This window comes from Drosophila santomea, chromosome 2L, assembly GCF_016746245.2.
Source record: "Drosophila santomea strain STO CAGO 1482 chromosome 2L, Prin_Dsan_1.1, whole genome shotgun sequence".
Lineage (NCBI taxonomy): Eukaryota > Metazoa > Arthropoda > Insecta > Diptera > Drosophilidae > Drosophila > Drosophila santomea.
Genome location: NC_053016.2, coordinates 3,359,285 through 3,375,706, shown reverse-complemented (window position 1 = coordinate 3,375,706; position 16,422 = coordinate 3,359,285). Strand labels below are relative to the sequence as shown.

Sequence of the window (16,422 nt, the reverse complement as noted above, 5' to 3'; positions counted from 1 at the left end):
TTATTTCCTCACCGGACAGTATTTGTAGCCATTTTCTTTGCGGTCCTACTTTTTATGCGAAAAAGTGAAGAATAATTCGCTCCGTTCAGACGAATTTAACAGAATTTACACATGAATCTCATTCGCCAATAAATCAAAAACCGCATTTAACCGTGCAGAAACTGAATGTCCGCGAAAAACGCAACATAGCAGTGATAGTGCTCCATTAAACCAGCTGAAAAATCGAATGAAAAACGACTTCCGCGAACGTCGAAAAGTGCCACATAAAAGAAATAGGTGAAATAAACAAATAATCGACGGTGGTGACTCGATAAACAAAACCGAGGAGTAGCCCATCCAACCAACGAACAGCTGGGGAAGGGGAAGGAGGAGCGGCACACCTCGCCGTGTTGTCATGCATTTTGTCACACAGCAACGGGCACAACAGCAGCACCACAAGTCCTCCACCTCCTCGTCCAGCTCCTCGCTGGCCTCCAGTTCCTCGTGCTCCGGACAAGGATCGGTATCGGCATCGGGATCGGCATCTGGATCGGTACTCGGACTAGGATCCACCTCGCGCTTCGCCTCCCTGCGCAAGTCCTCCAGCCAGGGTGCCCTGCCCAAGTCCTTGGCCACCGCCCACAGCTTCTTCCATCGCCCCTCGTCCTCGCAGGGCAAGCACAAGCGCACCGCCAGCCTAAATGCGACGCCCATGTGAGTTGCCACGCCCCCTGCACGCCCACCACGTCCCGGACACTAGTCTAGAACGTAAAGTAATGCCCCTGCACGGAAAGAAATTGGTCGAATTGGTTCCAATTGGAAGGTGTTCGTGTAGAAAGTAAAGCGCTTATGTAAACTATGTAAAATGTGCCTGTGTATAATGACTGTAGAAAGCCGCCCCATAGAATTGTACATGCTTGAACGTTTTACTTAGAAAAAAGGTGATCCTAGGAGATGGAAATATATTTTACATATAAGCATTAGCTGTGGCACTGCGGAACCTCGGTCCGATTTCTTTCCGTGCAACAGAAACCTAAGAGCTAAGCGCGTTAATTTGTGGTGTAGGATTGCCCGCTGGTTTGCATGTTTAACCCGTTGCTAGTCATATTGCATGTCGTTTATAAGCCCCTCTTTGTTCCTTTCAGTTTGAGTTAACCACCCCGTTAAAAAAAAAACCCATCCAAATCTGTGATAAAGCAGGTTGCCCCATTCTAATTGCCCCACACCTCTTACTTCTTGCATTGTGATAGCATTTGCGTTTATTGCGCAACAGTTGCCCCACCAAAAGAAGATGTACATTGCGTTTCGTTGTGTTAAGGCGCACTGGGATATCGATTTTCTGGCCACTGGAGGAGGCACCCAGCTAGCCAGCTAAAGTAAAAATAAAGAGCCAGTAAACAAACAGCAGCTTTCTTCACTGGAAAACTGAGCCAATGTGTCTGGGTTATCATCGTCGCACTGCGCTGGCTATCAGTTGAATTAGTGAATGAACTTAAAGTGGGGAAAAATGGTTGCCTTAATTAACAGATAACGAAATAAACAATGGCTATATTTAATAGCAAGTGGAAGTTTTTGGAGATTCTCACAAGTTTATCGACTCTCTGAAATTACCATATAAGTTAAATAGAAGATAAGTGTTTGTCAATTAATTTAATTAAACTTACGATTGCAGGCTGTAACCTCTCAAAAGTCAAGCATTTCGCTTGTTTTTAGTAAGGTTTTTAGGGTTTATTTTGTAGCATTTTTAAAGACTACCATTAAGCTAGCTATTGAGCAATTTTCAAGGACTTTCACATTTTACAGCTCTTGCGCCCACTGTGCTCATATAAACCAAACAAAATGTACAATTTGTGTTTTGTGCACTCAAGCGTTTTCCACGTAAAAACTCGAGCATTTTCGATTGGCCTTGGCTGGATTTTACTATTGGAATACCCAGTAGGAGGCTTTGCGCTCGGAAAATGCATTCGCAATGGCTTTTGAGTGGCAGGTTTGGGCGATATAAGGTTGGTAAACAGTACGGCTAGTGTATGCACTGGTCTGCTATCGGTGGGTGCGATTTTCCAACCCCGAGAAAGTGCGAAACCGGTGGCACTGCTACTACACTCTCGACGACCGACGGCTCTTGAGTGCAAATCGGAACGTCGAACTGGGATGACGTGCCCGGCACGAGCTCCCACTTTTCCGATACTAGTAGTATTCAGTTTTCGTATATCTCGCCATCGCGTGCCTTAAACAACAACCCAGCGAACCAACAAACAAATGACAATCGAGAGTAAAAACAAAACACGGAAAATTAATTAAATAATTAACTACAAAACGTTGGACTTTGTTTGTGTGTCTGTGCGTGTGGTATATAGTTCATAAATTAATGACATTTCGCCGAGCGGTGCTAAAAATAAGCATAATTTCTGCGCTGTTTACGTTTCGTCATCACATTTTCGCGCTGGCCGAGACCAGACTTGGCCACTTTTGGCCACTTTTTTTTTTTTTTTGGCATTTTGGCTGTTTCGCAGCGATGACATAGATTCGCTTGGACAATACAAACAGCCAGCCAGCCGATGCCGAAGGAGGAAATAAAGAAGCCGCCGAGGAAAACGCTGAATGTGGACGCAAAGAAGGCCAAGCGCAAAAAAATGTAATACTTGTTCGCTCCACACTATTGATTTTTCTCCGGTTCCAAGTTGGTTCTAAAGGTGCCGAGTGTGCCGATTGTTCCTATGCTGCTGATTTAGCCATTACGAACTCGTGCTGATGTAGTTCCCTTTTGTGGCCAGTGGCCAGTGGCCTTTAAAATCCTACTTCCCTGACCAATGGAGCACTCGGTGGCCCCGAAGGGCAAAGTTCAAGGGGCAGGAGTATCTATTATTCAAGCTCCCAGGCGGTGCAATTGCAATTGCAACTGCAATCGTAATGATTACCTGCGGTCTGTAGCAATAATTGATGCACAGTATATCGGTAATTGCGTAGAATGCTGAATTCAGAATGATATTTCCCATTGATAAACTCGCATATACTCGTATATGTTAGTCGCACATTTTATAAACAATGGCAAGTTTAACGCATACAACTTAAAATTCAGTCAGCGAAAATTTCCTGCGCATTTATCTTATTTAATTTAGGAAATTATAGTTTGTTTAGCCTTTGCTGAATATAAAAACAAACCATAGGATTAGACGCCCCTAAATATGTCTAGTAAATTATCTTTCTTATTTAACTAAAATGCCGTTTGTGGAAGCTATTTTTAGCACTAATCACGAGTAGCTCAGCTGGCATGTTTTCCACTTTCCAAGAATTTTCTTGCCAAACAATTACGTCAATAATAATGGTATGTAATTGCGTATTGTTGTTTCCTGTTTGAAAGTAATTATTCCAAAAACCTCAATCATTCGAGTATTTGGTTTTTTCGATTCCTATCTCTGTTGGTCGTCACAATTTCTGAACTCCCCTTTAGCACATGCTATTAAATCTATATACAAATTATAGGGCATTACATTATCTCTGATCTTTCACACATTGTAGCTGACTCTCAGCAATTATGATTAAATACTCGTTTTTTAATGAGTGCGAATAATCATTAAATGGCGTTTGCGACACTTTGTTTACTCGATTCGCGAATTATTCAAAATGCGCTCCATTCGCGCAAGTATGCATTTTTTCCTGAACTTGAACTGAACTTTGAGATAAGGAATGTTTCAGTTGAGTTGATCTCGATCTCTATGCAAACTATAGATCTAGAATCTGCTATGTTAACTAGCTATTTGCTGTAACTTCTGTAAATAGTGTAACTGTAACTTTTCTGTCCTTGAGGGAAAACTTTCTGATAAGGTCGATTATCTTTGAGGCGACTATTAAAGGGCGTTCGTATTGCAATTGCTACTCTCGAGTGCTGGGGAACTAAAAAAGCTTAAAAAATCATTAAAGCTGATTAGGTCACGGCTCAATTTGCATACATCGAATTTGATGGGTTCCGAGTTCAGTTGCTCTTTAATAAGCAGATGTTTCGCTGAAAATGTTGCAAAGTGCATGCGATAAACAGTTTCGGGCTAAATGGGCTTACCCCTTATTGTTTAAACAAATTCAGGCTAACAGAGCTTTTCCCCAGCCAGACTAATCGCTGCAGTAAAGCTTAATGCCAGAGTCAGAGTATCTTATCGCTCTTATCAGCGTAGTATACGAATATGCGAATATACGCGCAAGTATTAAGAAAATAATAACAATTGTGTGGCACAACAACACGCACACACACACAGACACACACCCACACCGAGAGAAAGAGTAGGGCACAATAGAATTGATTACAATCGTTTAATGGCAATTGGTACACCATTCCGTCGCAGCCCACTGAGGCGAGAGCACGTCTAATTGAGAATTACATATAACGTATATGAACGTGTCAAAAATGCTGAGGCGAACGTTGCGAAAAAGTCGAAAAGACCGGGTTAAGTGGTACGGAAAGATCCCGGCAAAGTATCCCAAATAGTTTCTCGTGTGGTGCTATCAACAATGTGAACAATTAGGGGAAATTATTTTCAAACGAAATTACTTAATTCAGCGATCAGTTAAGAGGCTACAATATCTTCTAACAAGCCAATTGACAATTGTCGCATTTACCATCTGCGGCCTTCTTATCGAAGTGGTGACTTAAGCCATAGATTGTGCTGCGGAAACATTAATGGTTCTTTGTTAATTGCCAGAAGCACTGGGCGGATTAGCCGTTGAACTCTTGCAAGTGGCCCATAACTGCGGCTGTAGCAAAACACTTTGAAATCCCATTGAGTTCCTAGAAACGAACAATAAGAATACAATGTAACTGAGGCACTTTTACTGCTACTAGTGATTAGAGGTCTCCTCAACGCCTTCCTATATTTATGCACCATTGGCTGTGAAAGTAATCGCGACTGTCTCTACTTTTAAACCTTTATCTACTTGGAATTATTAATTATATGGTAGCTGCTGAAATGCGTGAAAGTGAAGTGGAACCACCTGTGCTTGATTCAAAATCTGATTTAGTTGAAATCTGCAATCTGCAATCTGCAAGACATTTTTGTTTGGTGCTAAGGACTCTGTCCGGTGATTTGTTGTATACCCAATCCCAAAACAATGAAAACTGAAAACATATAAAAGTGCCATTGGTCTTAATTGAATAGTTTCGAGTTTCATCGCCCACAATTGTTGTGGGAAATGTTGCAATGGCTCTGGCAAGCTATAAATTCTGTAGATAGAACTGTAGATTTTGAAGTCAGATCCACTTCCCACTCCCACTTCCTCGATTAGATTTGATTGGATTTAAGTATTTTGTTGGACTCACCAGACCTATTTAGTTGCTCCCGTTGTTCCATTGTCCTGGGCATGAGTTTTAATTTGGCATTCGTTATTTTGATTTGTTTATATATGCATTTTATTGTAGGATTAAAGATAGTGATAAAACCAACCCAACAACATCAAGTGTAACCATAATCGCTACGACTGCCGAAAGTTCGAGCAGTAGTAAAACCCCTGCCAATGCCAACATGATACCCGAGACCACCCAGCCCGATCAGCTCCAGTCACAGTCACAGACACACACCCAGCTCCAGCCACAAATCCAGTCTCAATCGCCGTCACAGTGCCAGCTGGCACTCAGGGATCAGGAGAATCCCGAGAATCTCCAGCAGCAATCGCAGCCGGAGGAGGAGAAGCAGGCGGAGGCGCCTGGTAGCAATGGTGGCGACAGGTAGGTGGGATCAGTGCTCCGGAAACTCTCCAGCCAGGCCTTGGTCCAATTCCGTAAGAGAACTCATCAATCCTTCCAAATTTGCATGCCTAGTTCAAGAGTTTTTCCATTTAATCAACGTAGCAGTAGTTCGGGGTGACCACTTGAGTCCTTGCTAATCTCGTTTCCTTTTTGCCATTCACAGGCGCGATTCGATTACCGAGGAGATCACAATAACGAGCACCACAAACAGCAGTCTAAGCACCAAACTCCTGACCATTCAGGAAGCTGCCGGCAGCTTTGAGCAGAGCAGCGTCTCCATATCGACGTCCTCCAAACAGATCGCTTCCACCGCAGCCGGCGCATCGCCATCAGCTGCTGCGGCTCCAGGTGCCAATGAGTCCAACGGCAGCGTCCTCCGTTTAGTTCAGGCCACCTCTTCCACTAGTCCTGGCTCAATCTCTAGTGTCGGCGCCACCCCGAGCATTAACATCGTGTCCAGCGATTCCCCGCGGGATCAGTCACAACAGGCGCAGGGCGTCGACTCCAACGACGTTGCTGCTCCAGGCGACAGTCCCAGCAGCCGCAAGAGCTCCACCAGCTCCAAGGGCAAAGCCAGCCAGGCAAAGCTATCCACATCCAGCAGCGGACGCGATGAGGTGAGTTGGCATGGCCAACGTGTGGGATTTAGGGCAAGATCAGGCGCTACTTTCAAGTGCATGTCGCTGCTTTGCTCTCTTACCATTTGCATACGATTTAAATAGATATTTCCGCTTTACGTTACCATGCAATGAGTCATGCCAAGTCGGTCAGTTTCTAGTTTTTAAGCGATAAGATATTTATTACACACCACTTCAATTTTCTAAGAATGCTTTACTTGCAACTTACTGGAACACCAGTTGAGCTGTTTTTAAATGCCGTTTTTTCACCAGTGAGCGTGGATATTTCAAGGTTTATGTAGCCTTCTTTTAATGGGTTTATAAACTGTGTTGGGCTAGGCATCATAGAAAGAAGGGTTGCACAAAGTAGGGAGTGACTTCCGAATACATATTTTAAATTGATGACATATACTATTAATGGCGTTTTTTATCGACGTTCTTTGCATTCTGAGAATGTTCGTTTGTGAAACTTTCGAGTTGATAACATTGGAGAACCCATAGATTGTGTGTTTATTGTTGATCTTAATAATTAGAGGATTTATCGTGAAGTATGTATGTTCAAGTTCAAATAAACCAATGTCAACCCTTCTGCGTATCTATATGAGTGCAAAGGGCTAGTCAAGAAACCCTGACTATTTCGAGTTTGGTGGAATAGCGCGGTGAGCTTTCAATACTCGCCGTTTGTTTATTTCGCCCATTAGCCACCACACACGCCCCGAAAAAGGTGTGAAATTGGTGGAGCCAAGTGTTCGAATCAAATTAGAGGCACTCGAAGCGGCGATCAATCGATCAGGCGATTGTCAGATAGAAAGCCGCACAGATAGCCAGTTGGGCCGACAGATCGACAAGGGCTATTTGGATTAATCGGCCCCATATTGGCCATCTAGCAGTCCAATCTAGTCTACTTGCTGTCCGTCCGATAAGCAGCAAGTGTCACTGTGCGTGTGTAGTTACCTCACCTCCCACCCCATCGAGGGACAGCCGATTAGAATCACCCTTCGATGCGAAAGCTCCAGCTCCCTACATAAATGTTTTAGGTCCAAGCTTTTTCCGGCCAACCGGCCAGTAGTGATAACGATTCGTGTGCGGCGGAGCTCTTCCATTGACGTTTGCCCGGCTGGCAATGGCAAATTAGAATTCGACAAGCGACGAAGCGTCTCAGCGCGAATATAGAGATAGAAAAAAAAAAACGCAGACTAATATCAAGCATTGCAGCGAACTTTGTGTAAATAATTGGGGGTCGTAAACGAACAACAAGCGTGTGTGGGGTGATAAGAAGTAACACCAAACACCTGGCCGAAGAGACTTTCCTGCGAATGGGCGTGAATCACCCGAAAAAAAAAGAGTCAACATACAGAGTGTTGGTGCAAACAGGTGGCCAAAAAGCCATAGGTAACGATACCAAATTGCGTGGCGCGATCCATTTAGATCTAAAATGTTTGCACACGCAATCGCAGTCCGCAATAAATGGAACTCCTTATGGTATTTGATCAGCTCTCCCTCTCGCTTGTCTCCCAGCAGGACATCTCGCAGCACCGGCTGAGCGATCTCACCCAGCACGAGCTGAGCCTGCTGCGCGTCGACCGGGAGCAACAGGTGACCAGCAGCAGTTCCACCTCCAACGAGAAGCCGGCCAAGCCGTCGCGGCTCTCGGAGCGGGCCAAAAAGAAGTCCTGGTACAACGTCATCTATCCTAACTACAAGTCGCGGGCCGAGGACTTCAAGAAGCTCTTCAAGGACGTGCCCAACGACGAGCGCCTGATTGTGGGTGAGTTTTGTATAGGCCGGGTAGCAGCCCACACAATGATTACCTTTGTTTTTCATTTAATGAAATCAGTCACATGCAGATTCAGTCCGATAAAGGTAATTATATTCATGAGCTCCTTTAGAGGCAAACTTTGCAAATGCGTAACGATTTCATAAGTACTTACATTCCATTTCATTGTTAAGCGAGTCTATATAACGTAGTTATCCATGAGTTACCCTTTAAACACAAAAATATACCTTTCTGATTCATAATGAAGCCTTTGCCGCGCCATTTTGGAAAATAATGAGCAATAAAATATGACTTAAATAACAAAGCTTATTTGTGACAAAAATGCCATCATACTTTGTATGAAATTAATATTCAGTAGAGACAAATTCAACGCCTCATGCAGTTTAGCATTATAAAATCCAGAATTATTCTAAATTTGTATGGCATACGGTGTTCTTTTCCTCAGATAAATGAACTAAGAAGTGTAATCATCAATGAATTCCCGTTAATAAAACCCGACTTAATTAAAGCAATTGACTCAAGTGATTATCTTCTTCCGCAGACTACTCGTGTGCCCTACAACGCGACATTCTCGTCCAGGGCCGACTGTATGTGTCGCAGAACTACGTCTGCTTCCACGCGAACATCTTCAGCTGGGAGACGTACTTGAGCATCAAGTGGAAGGATGTGACGGCCATTACCAAGGAGAAGACAGCACTGGTCATACCGAATGCCATTTCGATATCCAGCGGCAAGGACAAGTACTTCTTTGCCACGTTCACCTCGCGCGACAAGAGCTTCTTGATGCTCTTCCGCGTCTGGCAGAACACGCTGATGAACAAGCAGTTTTCGCCACAGGAGATTTGGAAACATGTGCACACCTGCTACGGCGACGAGCTGGGCCTGACCACCGACGACGAGGACTACATTGATCCCACGCTGAACAACGACAACGAGCCGGACTTCGACTTCCAGACGGCCATCGATGACGATAGCAACTCGCAGCGCCAGTCGCAACAGTCGAACCAATCCAACCAGTCGAATCCCCTGCTCCCCCAGAGCGGAAACAGCAGTGCCAGCAGCGGCGGCGGCGTCCGTGCCTCTGCCCCCCGCAAGTCGAAGACGAAATATTTCTTCAATTCCTCCAAGTCATCGGCCAACGCCTCGGCCAGCGGATCGGATAACAATAAGACCAGGGAGAGCTCTCGCAAATTGAACAAGAAGATGAAACAGAATGCCAAGGAGCTGACACTTAGCTCCGTGAAACCGGCGGAGCAGTCGGTGAGCGTCACCATGAGCGCTCCCAGCGCCAGCAGCAGCAGCACAGCGGGCTCCACCACTGCCTCCTCCTCCACCATTGCCAATCACACGGGCTCTGGCTCCGGATCGGGTTCTTTGTCGGGTTCAAATACGGCGGCAGCCAGCGGCAGTGGCAGCGACAAGATGAGTGCGGAGAAGAAGGTTAGCACGGTTTCTAACTCGGCCGCAGTGGCGGCTGCCACAGCAGCCCAATCACAGGCCAGTGCCAGTTCCGGGTCAGGATCATTGGAGTCCAAGCTGGAGATAAAGCGAAAGCTGGGAAAAATGCATCGCCAACGCGAGGAGGGAAAAAATGCTGCCGAGAGTGTGCCCACAGATGTCTCCGACTCGTCTGATTCCGAGGAGAACAATTTGCCGTAAGTTTGAGGTGGTAAATGTAGATCACATCTAACTCCTTCCATCGCCCACTTAGATTTGTGCCCACCACAGAGTGCACCTCGACGCACGAGGGCCGCCAGATCGTGCACACCATTTTGCCAATTAACGTGGACACCTTGTTTAATCTACTGTTCAGCAAGTCCAAATTCATAACTGACTTCCATGCCATGCGCAAGTCAACGGACCTCGTGCTGGGCGAGTGGACCAAGAACGAGGAGGGCCTGCAAGTGCGCACAGTGAACGTCACCGTTCAATTGGCCGCCTCTGTGGGACCCAAAACCTCAAAGGTGAATGTGCATTGCGCTCAAAATAGAAACGTACAAATAAACTGACTGTCAAATGCATATATTGATTACCTTTAGGTAACCGAGTACCAAACGCAGCGAGAGTGTAGCAAACCGGGCGAACTGTATTCCATAGACGTAAATAGTGTTAATGCAGGCATTCCATACGCGGACAGTTTCAGTGTGCTCATACACTTCTGCCTGGCCAGGTGAGTCATCCATCAACTTGCAGTTGGCGATGATAACTAGCCACTTGATGAACGGTGCACAGAAGTCACTCAACTTTAAACTTTTCTAATTGGCTTTCGTATTCCGTTTCATAGAACTGTCGATGATCACACTATGCTCTCAATTCACACCCAGATCAAGTACAAGAAATCGATCTGGGGCGTGGTCAAGGGCTTCATTGAGAAGAACACGTGGGCGGGCCTGGAGGACTTCTTTGGCGCCCAATTGCATGCGCTCCAGAGCGAGACCTGCATTCCACCTGCCAAGGGAAAGGGACGGAGGCCGAGGAGAGGTAAGCATTGCGACTCTAGTCCCAGTAACCAATTAACTACAATGCAACAACCACAACAACAAGAACAACAAAAACAAAAACAGCAAATACAGCAGCAAAGCAAAGCAATTTCTTTCTAATATTGTAATGAACATATCAAAAAAAAAAATCAGAGTTAGAATTCGAAAATAACTGCCAATGCCAATTGCCATTGCTTCTTCTAACCACACCAAAACGCACGCATGCTCACAATAAACATCAAACAACTCGTTAAGAATCAAAAGCAACATCCAGCTACAATCAACATACATCTCAGGCATGAATCAGCAATCCGCCACATCCACGTCGACCACCTCCATCACGACAGGTGCCCTCCATACAGCCACCAGTACGGACAATGACAGCATCCAAGAGTCGCGACATTCCCATCAGCAGGAACAGCATCAGCACCAGCACATGCACATGCACCATCATCATCACCATCACCACGGTAGTCAGCATCATCATCACGAACCCAGGCACTCCCACCATCATCAGCCTCTGCTTCCCCATCATCACCAGCATCCTCATCACTGGCATCACCGTAAGGCTCTACTGCAGTCCAGCAGAGGTACAGCTTAAATATTTGGATCATTTCTGCCTAGCAATTGTCACAGAGGAATTGTGTCTGTCTATGATGCACAGAGAACTAAAAAGAAATTTAATAGATCAGTCACTTTTAATATGTGTATCTAATTGTCTATTGAGAATTTCAAACTTCAGCTTAACATATTGAAGGAATCTTCAATTAATTTTCACTTTATCCAAGAAAATAAGTTATTATTTACAAAAGTTATCAGCTCAACCAAGAAGCGAAGGCTTAGAAATGATTTTTGGAAACTATATATAAAGGGATTTTCGATTTAAAAAGGGAATTATTTCGTTCTCTGAATTCGTTTAGACTTAACCTGAAATATACATTCTGCAGCTGCTTAGCTGAATTGATAAGAGGCACCACAGCTGGCAGTGGCAGAGAGCACGTGTGATATAGGTTGCGGGTCATAAATCGATTTCACTTATATTAACCTTCCTTTGAACTGCTTCCTTTTTTTAATCTAATAATTTTTTCCTGGTAATGATTACTTTTAATTGCTTTATCAAGTTTCGATAAGGCTTCGCTCATTTTTCGCTTAATGTTTTGGCCCCTTCTAGTTCATAATTTATTTACGCTTAACTAAGTCACAAGAACTTGACGAAGCTTTAACAAATTCCAATTTTCTTCGTGCAATAATTTCATTGAAGAAAACGTATAATGTTATTCACAAAATTTCTTGCAAAAATTTTTTTCACCACAAAGCTTGATTCTTTGTATAATAAATTATCTACTGGTAATGCAAACTTTTCTGGAGTTTTCCCACTTTAATGATAATGTGTCTCGTATTTTATATAAATTCTCCTGTGACGATTGCTAGCCCTAATCATGTACCTAATTCACTTGCTTTTTATTGCAGTTTCATTTATTTACTAGTCACTTATATTTTGTTGTGCTCTTAATGTTGTGATTTTGTTGCCAGCCTATGTTAATTTCTACTCTTCCGTTCGAATGGTTTGATTTCTAACCGTACCATCTGCCATTCCTTCGCTCGTCCCCGTTTCTCCCCAGGTACCGCCACCCAAATTCGCCCTCTGGAGGAGGCAGTTGGTCCGGCCCCAGCCGGTGATCCCCTGGAGACCCAAATGCTGTCCGCGGGTAGCATTCCTGGGGCGGCAGTCGGCGCCGCCGCCGGTCATCCGCTGCTGCTCGAGGGCGGCAAGCAGCAGCAGCTCCACCACCAGCAGCAAATGCACCATCACCACCTACAGCCGCACAAGCAGCACCTACAGCAGCAGCAGTTGCATCTGGGCGGCGGCGACGGCCTGCCTCTGGCAACGGGTCATGGGTCACAGGGTCACAGACTTAGACACAAGGGCTTGTGGTTGTTGGTTATACTCTTGCTGTGCTTGATGCTGGCATTAAATGTGATATTATTACTTAAGCTCTGGAGGCTGGAGGAACGCATTGACGTGGATCTCAATCGGCGGGCCCGCATGCCCAGTTTGGCGGCCTTGAGGTGAGTCCAAATTCATACTTATGGCCAAATCAGATTTAATTGTATGCAAATGGTCCTCTGCCCGTTTCAGTGAGCTGCCGAGCACGAATCAGGAATGGCTGGAACTGCTGCGCGACCAGGAGATGGCGCACGAGAACGAGTGGCACAAGTGGCAACAGGTGCTCCAAACTGCCATCGAGCTGCTGAAAAAGGTGAGCATTGTCTGCGAAAAGATCACCAACGATAGCCACCTGCGTCAGAGCATTGAGTCGATGTCGATGTCGATGGCGGGGCGCACTGAATTCTAAGCATCTCATTAGACGGTGATTAACAGCAGCAATCAGAGACTTCGGCCAAAACAGCAAGAGCGACAACTAATTGTAACTTTAACACTCACTACCACACACACACATGTATACTTGCAACGCGTTTCATAACTGCAGGGCAGATTTAATGAGTCCATTTAACGTCGTCAGCGTTATGAATGAATATGAATTTTTACTGGATGCATTAGTTTTTTATTTAAGAACCTAGGTTGTTTTCTATTTGCATTTAATGTTTTTGTTTTTATTACTTACTACCGCCAACTTTACTCTCCTTACGAGCAGATGAAACGGTCTGAAAGTTTTGAAACGCACTGCACCAGCGGGCATTTGTTACTGATCTCCTAGTTAGCAATACACAAAACCCCAAATTGTGCATGTTCTTCTCTCTCGGATTAAGAAGCACATCCTCTGACACTGAATTGGCAGGTTAATGTTGAACATTCATGTATCCCAATCAAGGTTTAATCTATGTTTTCCAACATATATCTCAAGCAGAGTTGAGTATTCTTTAGATATAAGTCCTGTAATCCGTAGAGCAAACTCAAGGCCAGCACAGTTAATGTATCATGACTAACGATTGAAATTGTATTGAAAATCCCAAACAAAATTTTAATATTCAGAATGAAGAATAGGGAAGCAATTCCCGTGGCACCACACAAACTCATTGTTAAAACCCTGTATTTTTGTAAGTAATTTTTAATTTTGTATTTACCCTTGTAGAAAGTACTCATTCACTCTCAACTAACCCATTTTATGTTTGACTAATTTGTATCTTGGATGCTTCCCTGTACAACGCTTTTTATGTGGAGAACATAAGTTTGCTTTAAACCCGTTTTACTCAAATACCTTTTGTTTTTCAGACTGAAAGAACTTTGGCTGAAATCATTGTACGCTAGCAGTAAAATTATTTAACAAAATGTGCAAGTAAAATGAGTCCAATCCAATTGTCTTCGACAAGTTAGCAAAACACCCAAAAACGTTTTTTTGGGCCAAGAGCAAAGCCACCAAAAAAACTGAAAATGAATTTAAAATTCAATTAACATTTAGTCACAAACCCAACACACTTTGAAAAGAAATTAAGAACACAAACCAATAAGTTTGTATACATATTTACGATTATGTTTTAATGGTAAGAAAAGCGCAGTGTAATTTATGATCTAAGTAGCTGCATTTTAGTTAGATTAGGGCAATTGTTTTGTTTTTATCACGGCATTTACGTGTAGCACCTGTTTGCTTGGCTTTGCTTCAGACAAATGTATCTACAAATCCTCAAGTATTTCATATCTCACAAAACATACCAAAAACCGAAACAAATCAAGAGAGAGCGCCCTGAATTTTTGTTTTAGAAAATTCATTTACATGTCGAGCAAGCGCAAAACTGGCAAACTGGAGAGTATATAACTATAACTATAATTATAACTATAACATAATTGCCAGTCCATGGCTAGGGGAAATTTGATAAAAGCGATTATACAAAATACTTATTGTGTACAATATTTTTGTAAAACCAATCGAAACAATTGTGAGCAATGTTTTCGTTCTTTTGTATAACTCCTTCCAACTCTTTACCCTTTTCGATTTTTGGCGCCCGTTTACAGACGATACCGATACTGATACTGATACCAATACCAATACAAAAATCAGAAACAAGATGCTTCAAACTATTTAATCTAAATCGCAAGTCAGAGCTAAGGCCAGTAACTGCGTACTCTATATACACTATATATATGAACCGTATATATGGCCAAGTATTGTTAGTTTGTAGTAGTTGCATTTTAAAGTACGAGAGCAGAAATAAACAAAGCAAAAGTTAGAAAAAACAGAAACTTGTGCGAATTGAATGTGAAGAGAAGAGAAAACTAAACTGGAATAATTAAGAAAATACATTTAGATCTAAGCTAACAAAATTTATAAGTTGGTTAATGCCACTCTAAAAACTAACTCTCGTCAAATTAATTTGGGCCCTAGCAAAATTGGCTTACAATCTGTGTCACAAGTTAGGCTTATTAAGCAGAACATACAAGAATAAGAAACCGAATGTTAAGCTGCAGCAATGAAAATTCTAATTTATTATAAAACCAAATAAATAAAAATAAAAAAATATCGCCTTAATTTGATGAATGGGCACTAAATGATAAGGGTTCTCATGCGTTTAATTTAATTCCCGTTTAATTGAATTTATTGCATTTAATTGTAATTCATTTTAATATATTTTTTATTCATGTATAGAAACTAGACAAACCGCATTTATGTACATTTCCAATTTTGATCGCCTTCATGTGGGATTCAGTGCGGTCCATCACATGAGGGATCACTGTGATATAAAGTTGTTCATTACTTGGTGCAAATTTAATTAGTTTGAACGAATGGAAATCTACGGATATATCACTTCTAAAGACGCCATCGTTTCGAGACAGGAGCCTCTGCATTGCCGAGGGGATCTACTGACCTGGTATTTCGCATCTGTGGACCCGTCTTCTCAGGGGAGTTCTTCTTGGTCTTGGTTTTGCCCTGTGGACTGGCATCCTTAGCCGCAGCTTCTGCTCTTCTGGGAGAAAGAGGCGTTCGCTTAAGCTGCGTGGAACTGGTCTTGGTGAGCTTCGGCTTGACGCGGAATGATCCTTGCCCGGCTACTTTCCTTCTCCGTGGAGCTATGACCACCGTCTTGGAGGACTTGGCACTGGTCTTCTTGCTGGACTGGGAGTGCCTGGGGGTCACGGTCCTGGTCCTGCCTGGTCCATTGGACATCTTCTCCACCAGTTTCTTGATCACCTCCTTCTCGATCGGTGGCTGGATCTTCAGGGAAGTGTGTTTCTTGGTCAAATGCGCGGCAGTGATGGCATTTGCCGGTGTCGGAGACATGAATTCTGGTTCTTCTGGCAAGGGCCACTTCATTGGACTTGGTGTGGGTTTAGGAAGTGATTTCTTTCCGTCGGCTGCTCCACGTTCTGCTTTTGGACGACGAGTTGGTGTAGTCCCATTTGTGACCGCGTCTTTCAGTTCCTCGCGCAGCCTTATGTGCCGTTCCACCATCAAATCGAAAATGGAAACTATAGGCGTGTCCAGCATGGACGTCATCTTGTTTAAAACGGGGTAAAAGTTTGAAAAATTCTTTGAAATGTTTAGTGATAAAAGTGTAATGGCGTTTGGACGACTACAAGCTAATCGGGTTGCCAGGAAATGATTTCCCCATGAATATGTGATGTGATGAATTCGGGAGGAAAGTTTTAAAGCAAGTTTGAGACCTTAAAACTTCGTAATTGTTAAACATAAATTCTTAAGCTGTAAACTTACTTACTATACATATATAGAACGTGAAAATTACACTTCCAAAAGCTGAAAAAATATTGGCATACTTCTAGGCGTGTACTTTTAAAATCATAACTAACGTATTGCAAACGTTTTACTGGTACATTTTTTGAGTAACATAAAGTTCAACGATTTTTTAAGCCTTTAAAAT

General features: G+C 43.4%; 2 protein-coding genes across 11 annotated transcripts; one reads left to right on the top strand and one right to left on the bottom strand.

The window, feature by feature from the left end:
• Positions 1–33: 33 nt before the first annotated feature.
• LOC120451097 (protein Aster-B) lies at positions 34–14,496 on the top strand. 10 transcript variants are annotated; one of them, XM_044006402.1, is made up of 12 exons: positions 34–693; positions 5,387–5,692; positions 5,877–6,330; positions 7,849–8,098; positions 8,649–9,762; positions 9,819–10,071; positions 10,147–10,277; positions 10,392–10,588; positions 10,884–11,177; positions 12,210–12,657; positions 12,728–12,848; positions 13,823–14,496. In XM_044006402.1, the coding sequence occupies exons 1-12, from the start codon at positions 395–397 to the stop codon at positions 13,856–13,858; spliced, it is 3,903 nt and encodes a 1,300-aa protein (XP_043862337.1). In that variant the 5' UTR covers positions 34–394; the 3' UTR covers positions 13,859–14,496. The 10 variants fall into 10 exon arrangements, with proteins under 10 accessions (XP_043862337.1, XP_039490470.1, XP_043862320.1 ...); XM_039634536.2 differs by having other exon boundaries at positions 7,852–8,098; positions 12,728–14,496; XM_044006385.1 differs by having other exon boundaries at positions 12,728–14,496.
• Positions 14,497–15,153: 657 nt separating this feature from the next.
• LOC120451171 lies at positions 15,154–16,140 on the bottom strand. Its single transcript, XM_039634649.2, has one exon. It carries the CDS (start codon positions 16,038–16,040, stop codon positions 15,354–15,356), a length of 687 nt encoding a protein of 228 aa, XP_039490583.1. The 5' UTR covers positions 16,041–16,140; the 3' UTR covers positions 15,154–15,353.
• Positions 16,141–16,422: the final 282 nt, after the last annotated feature.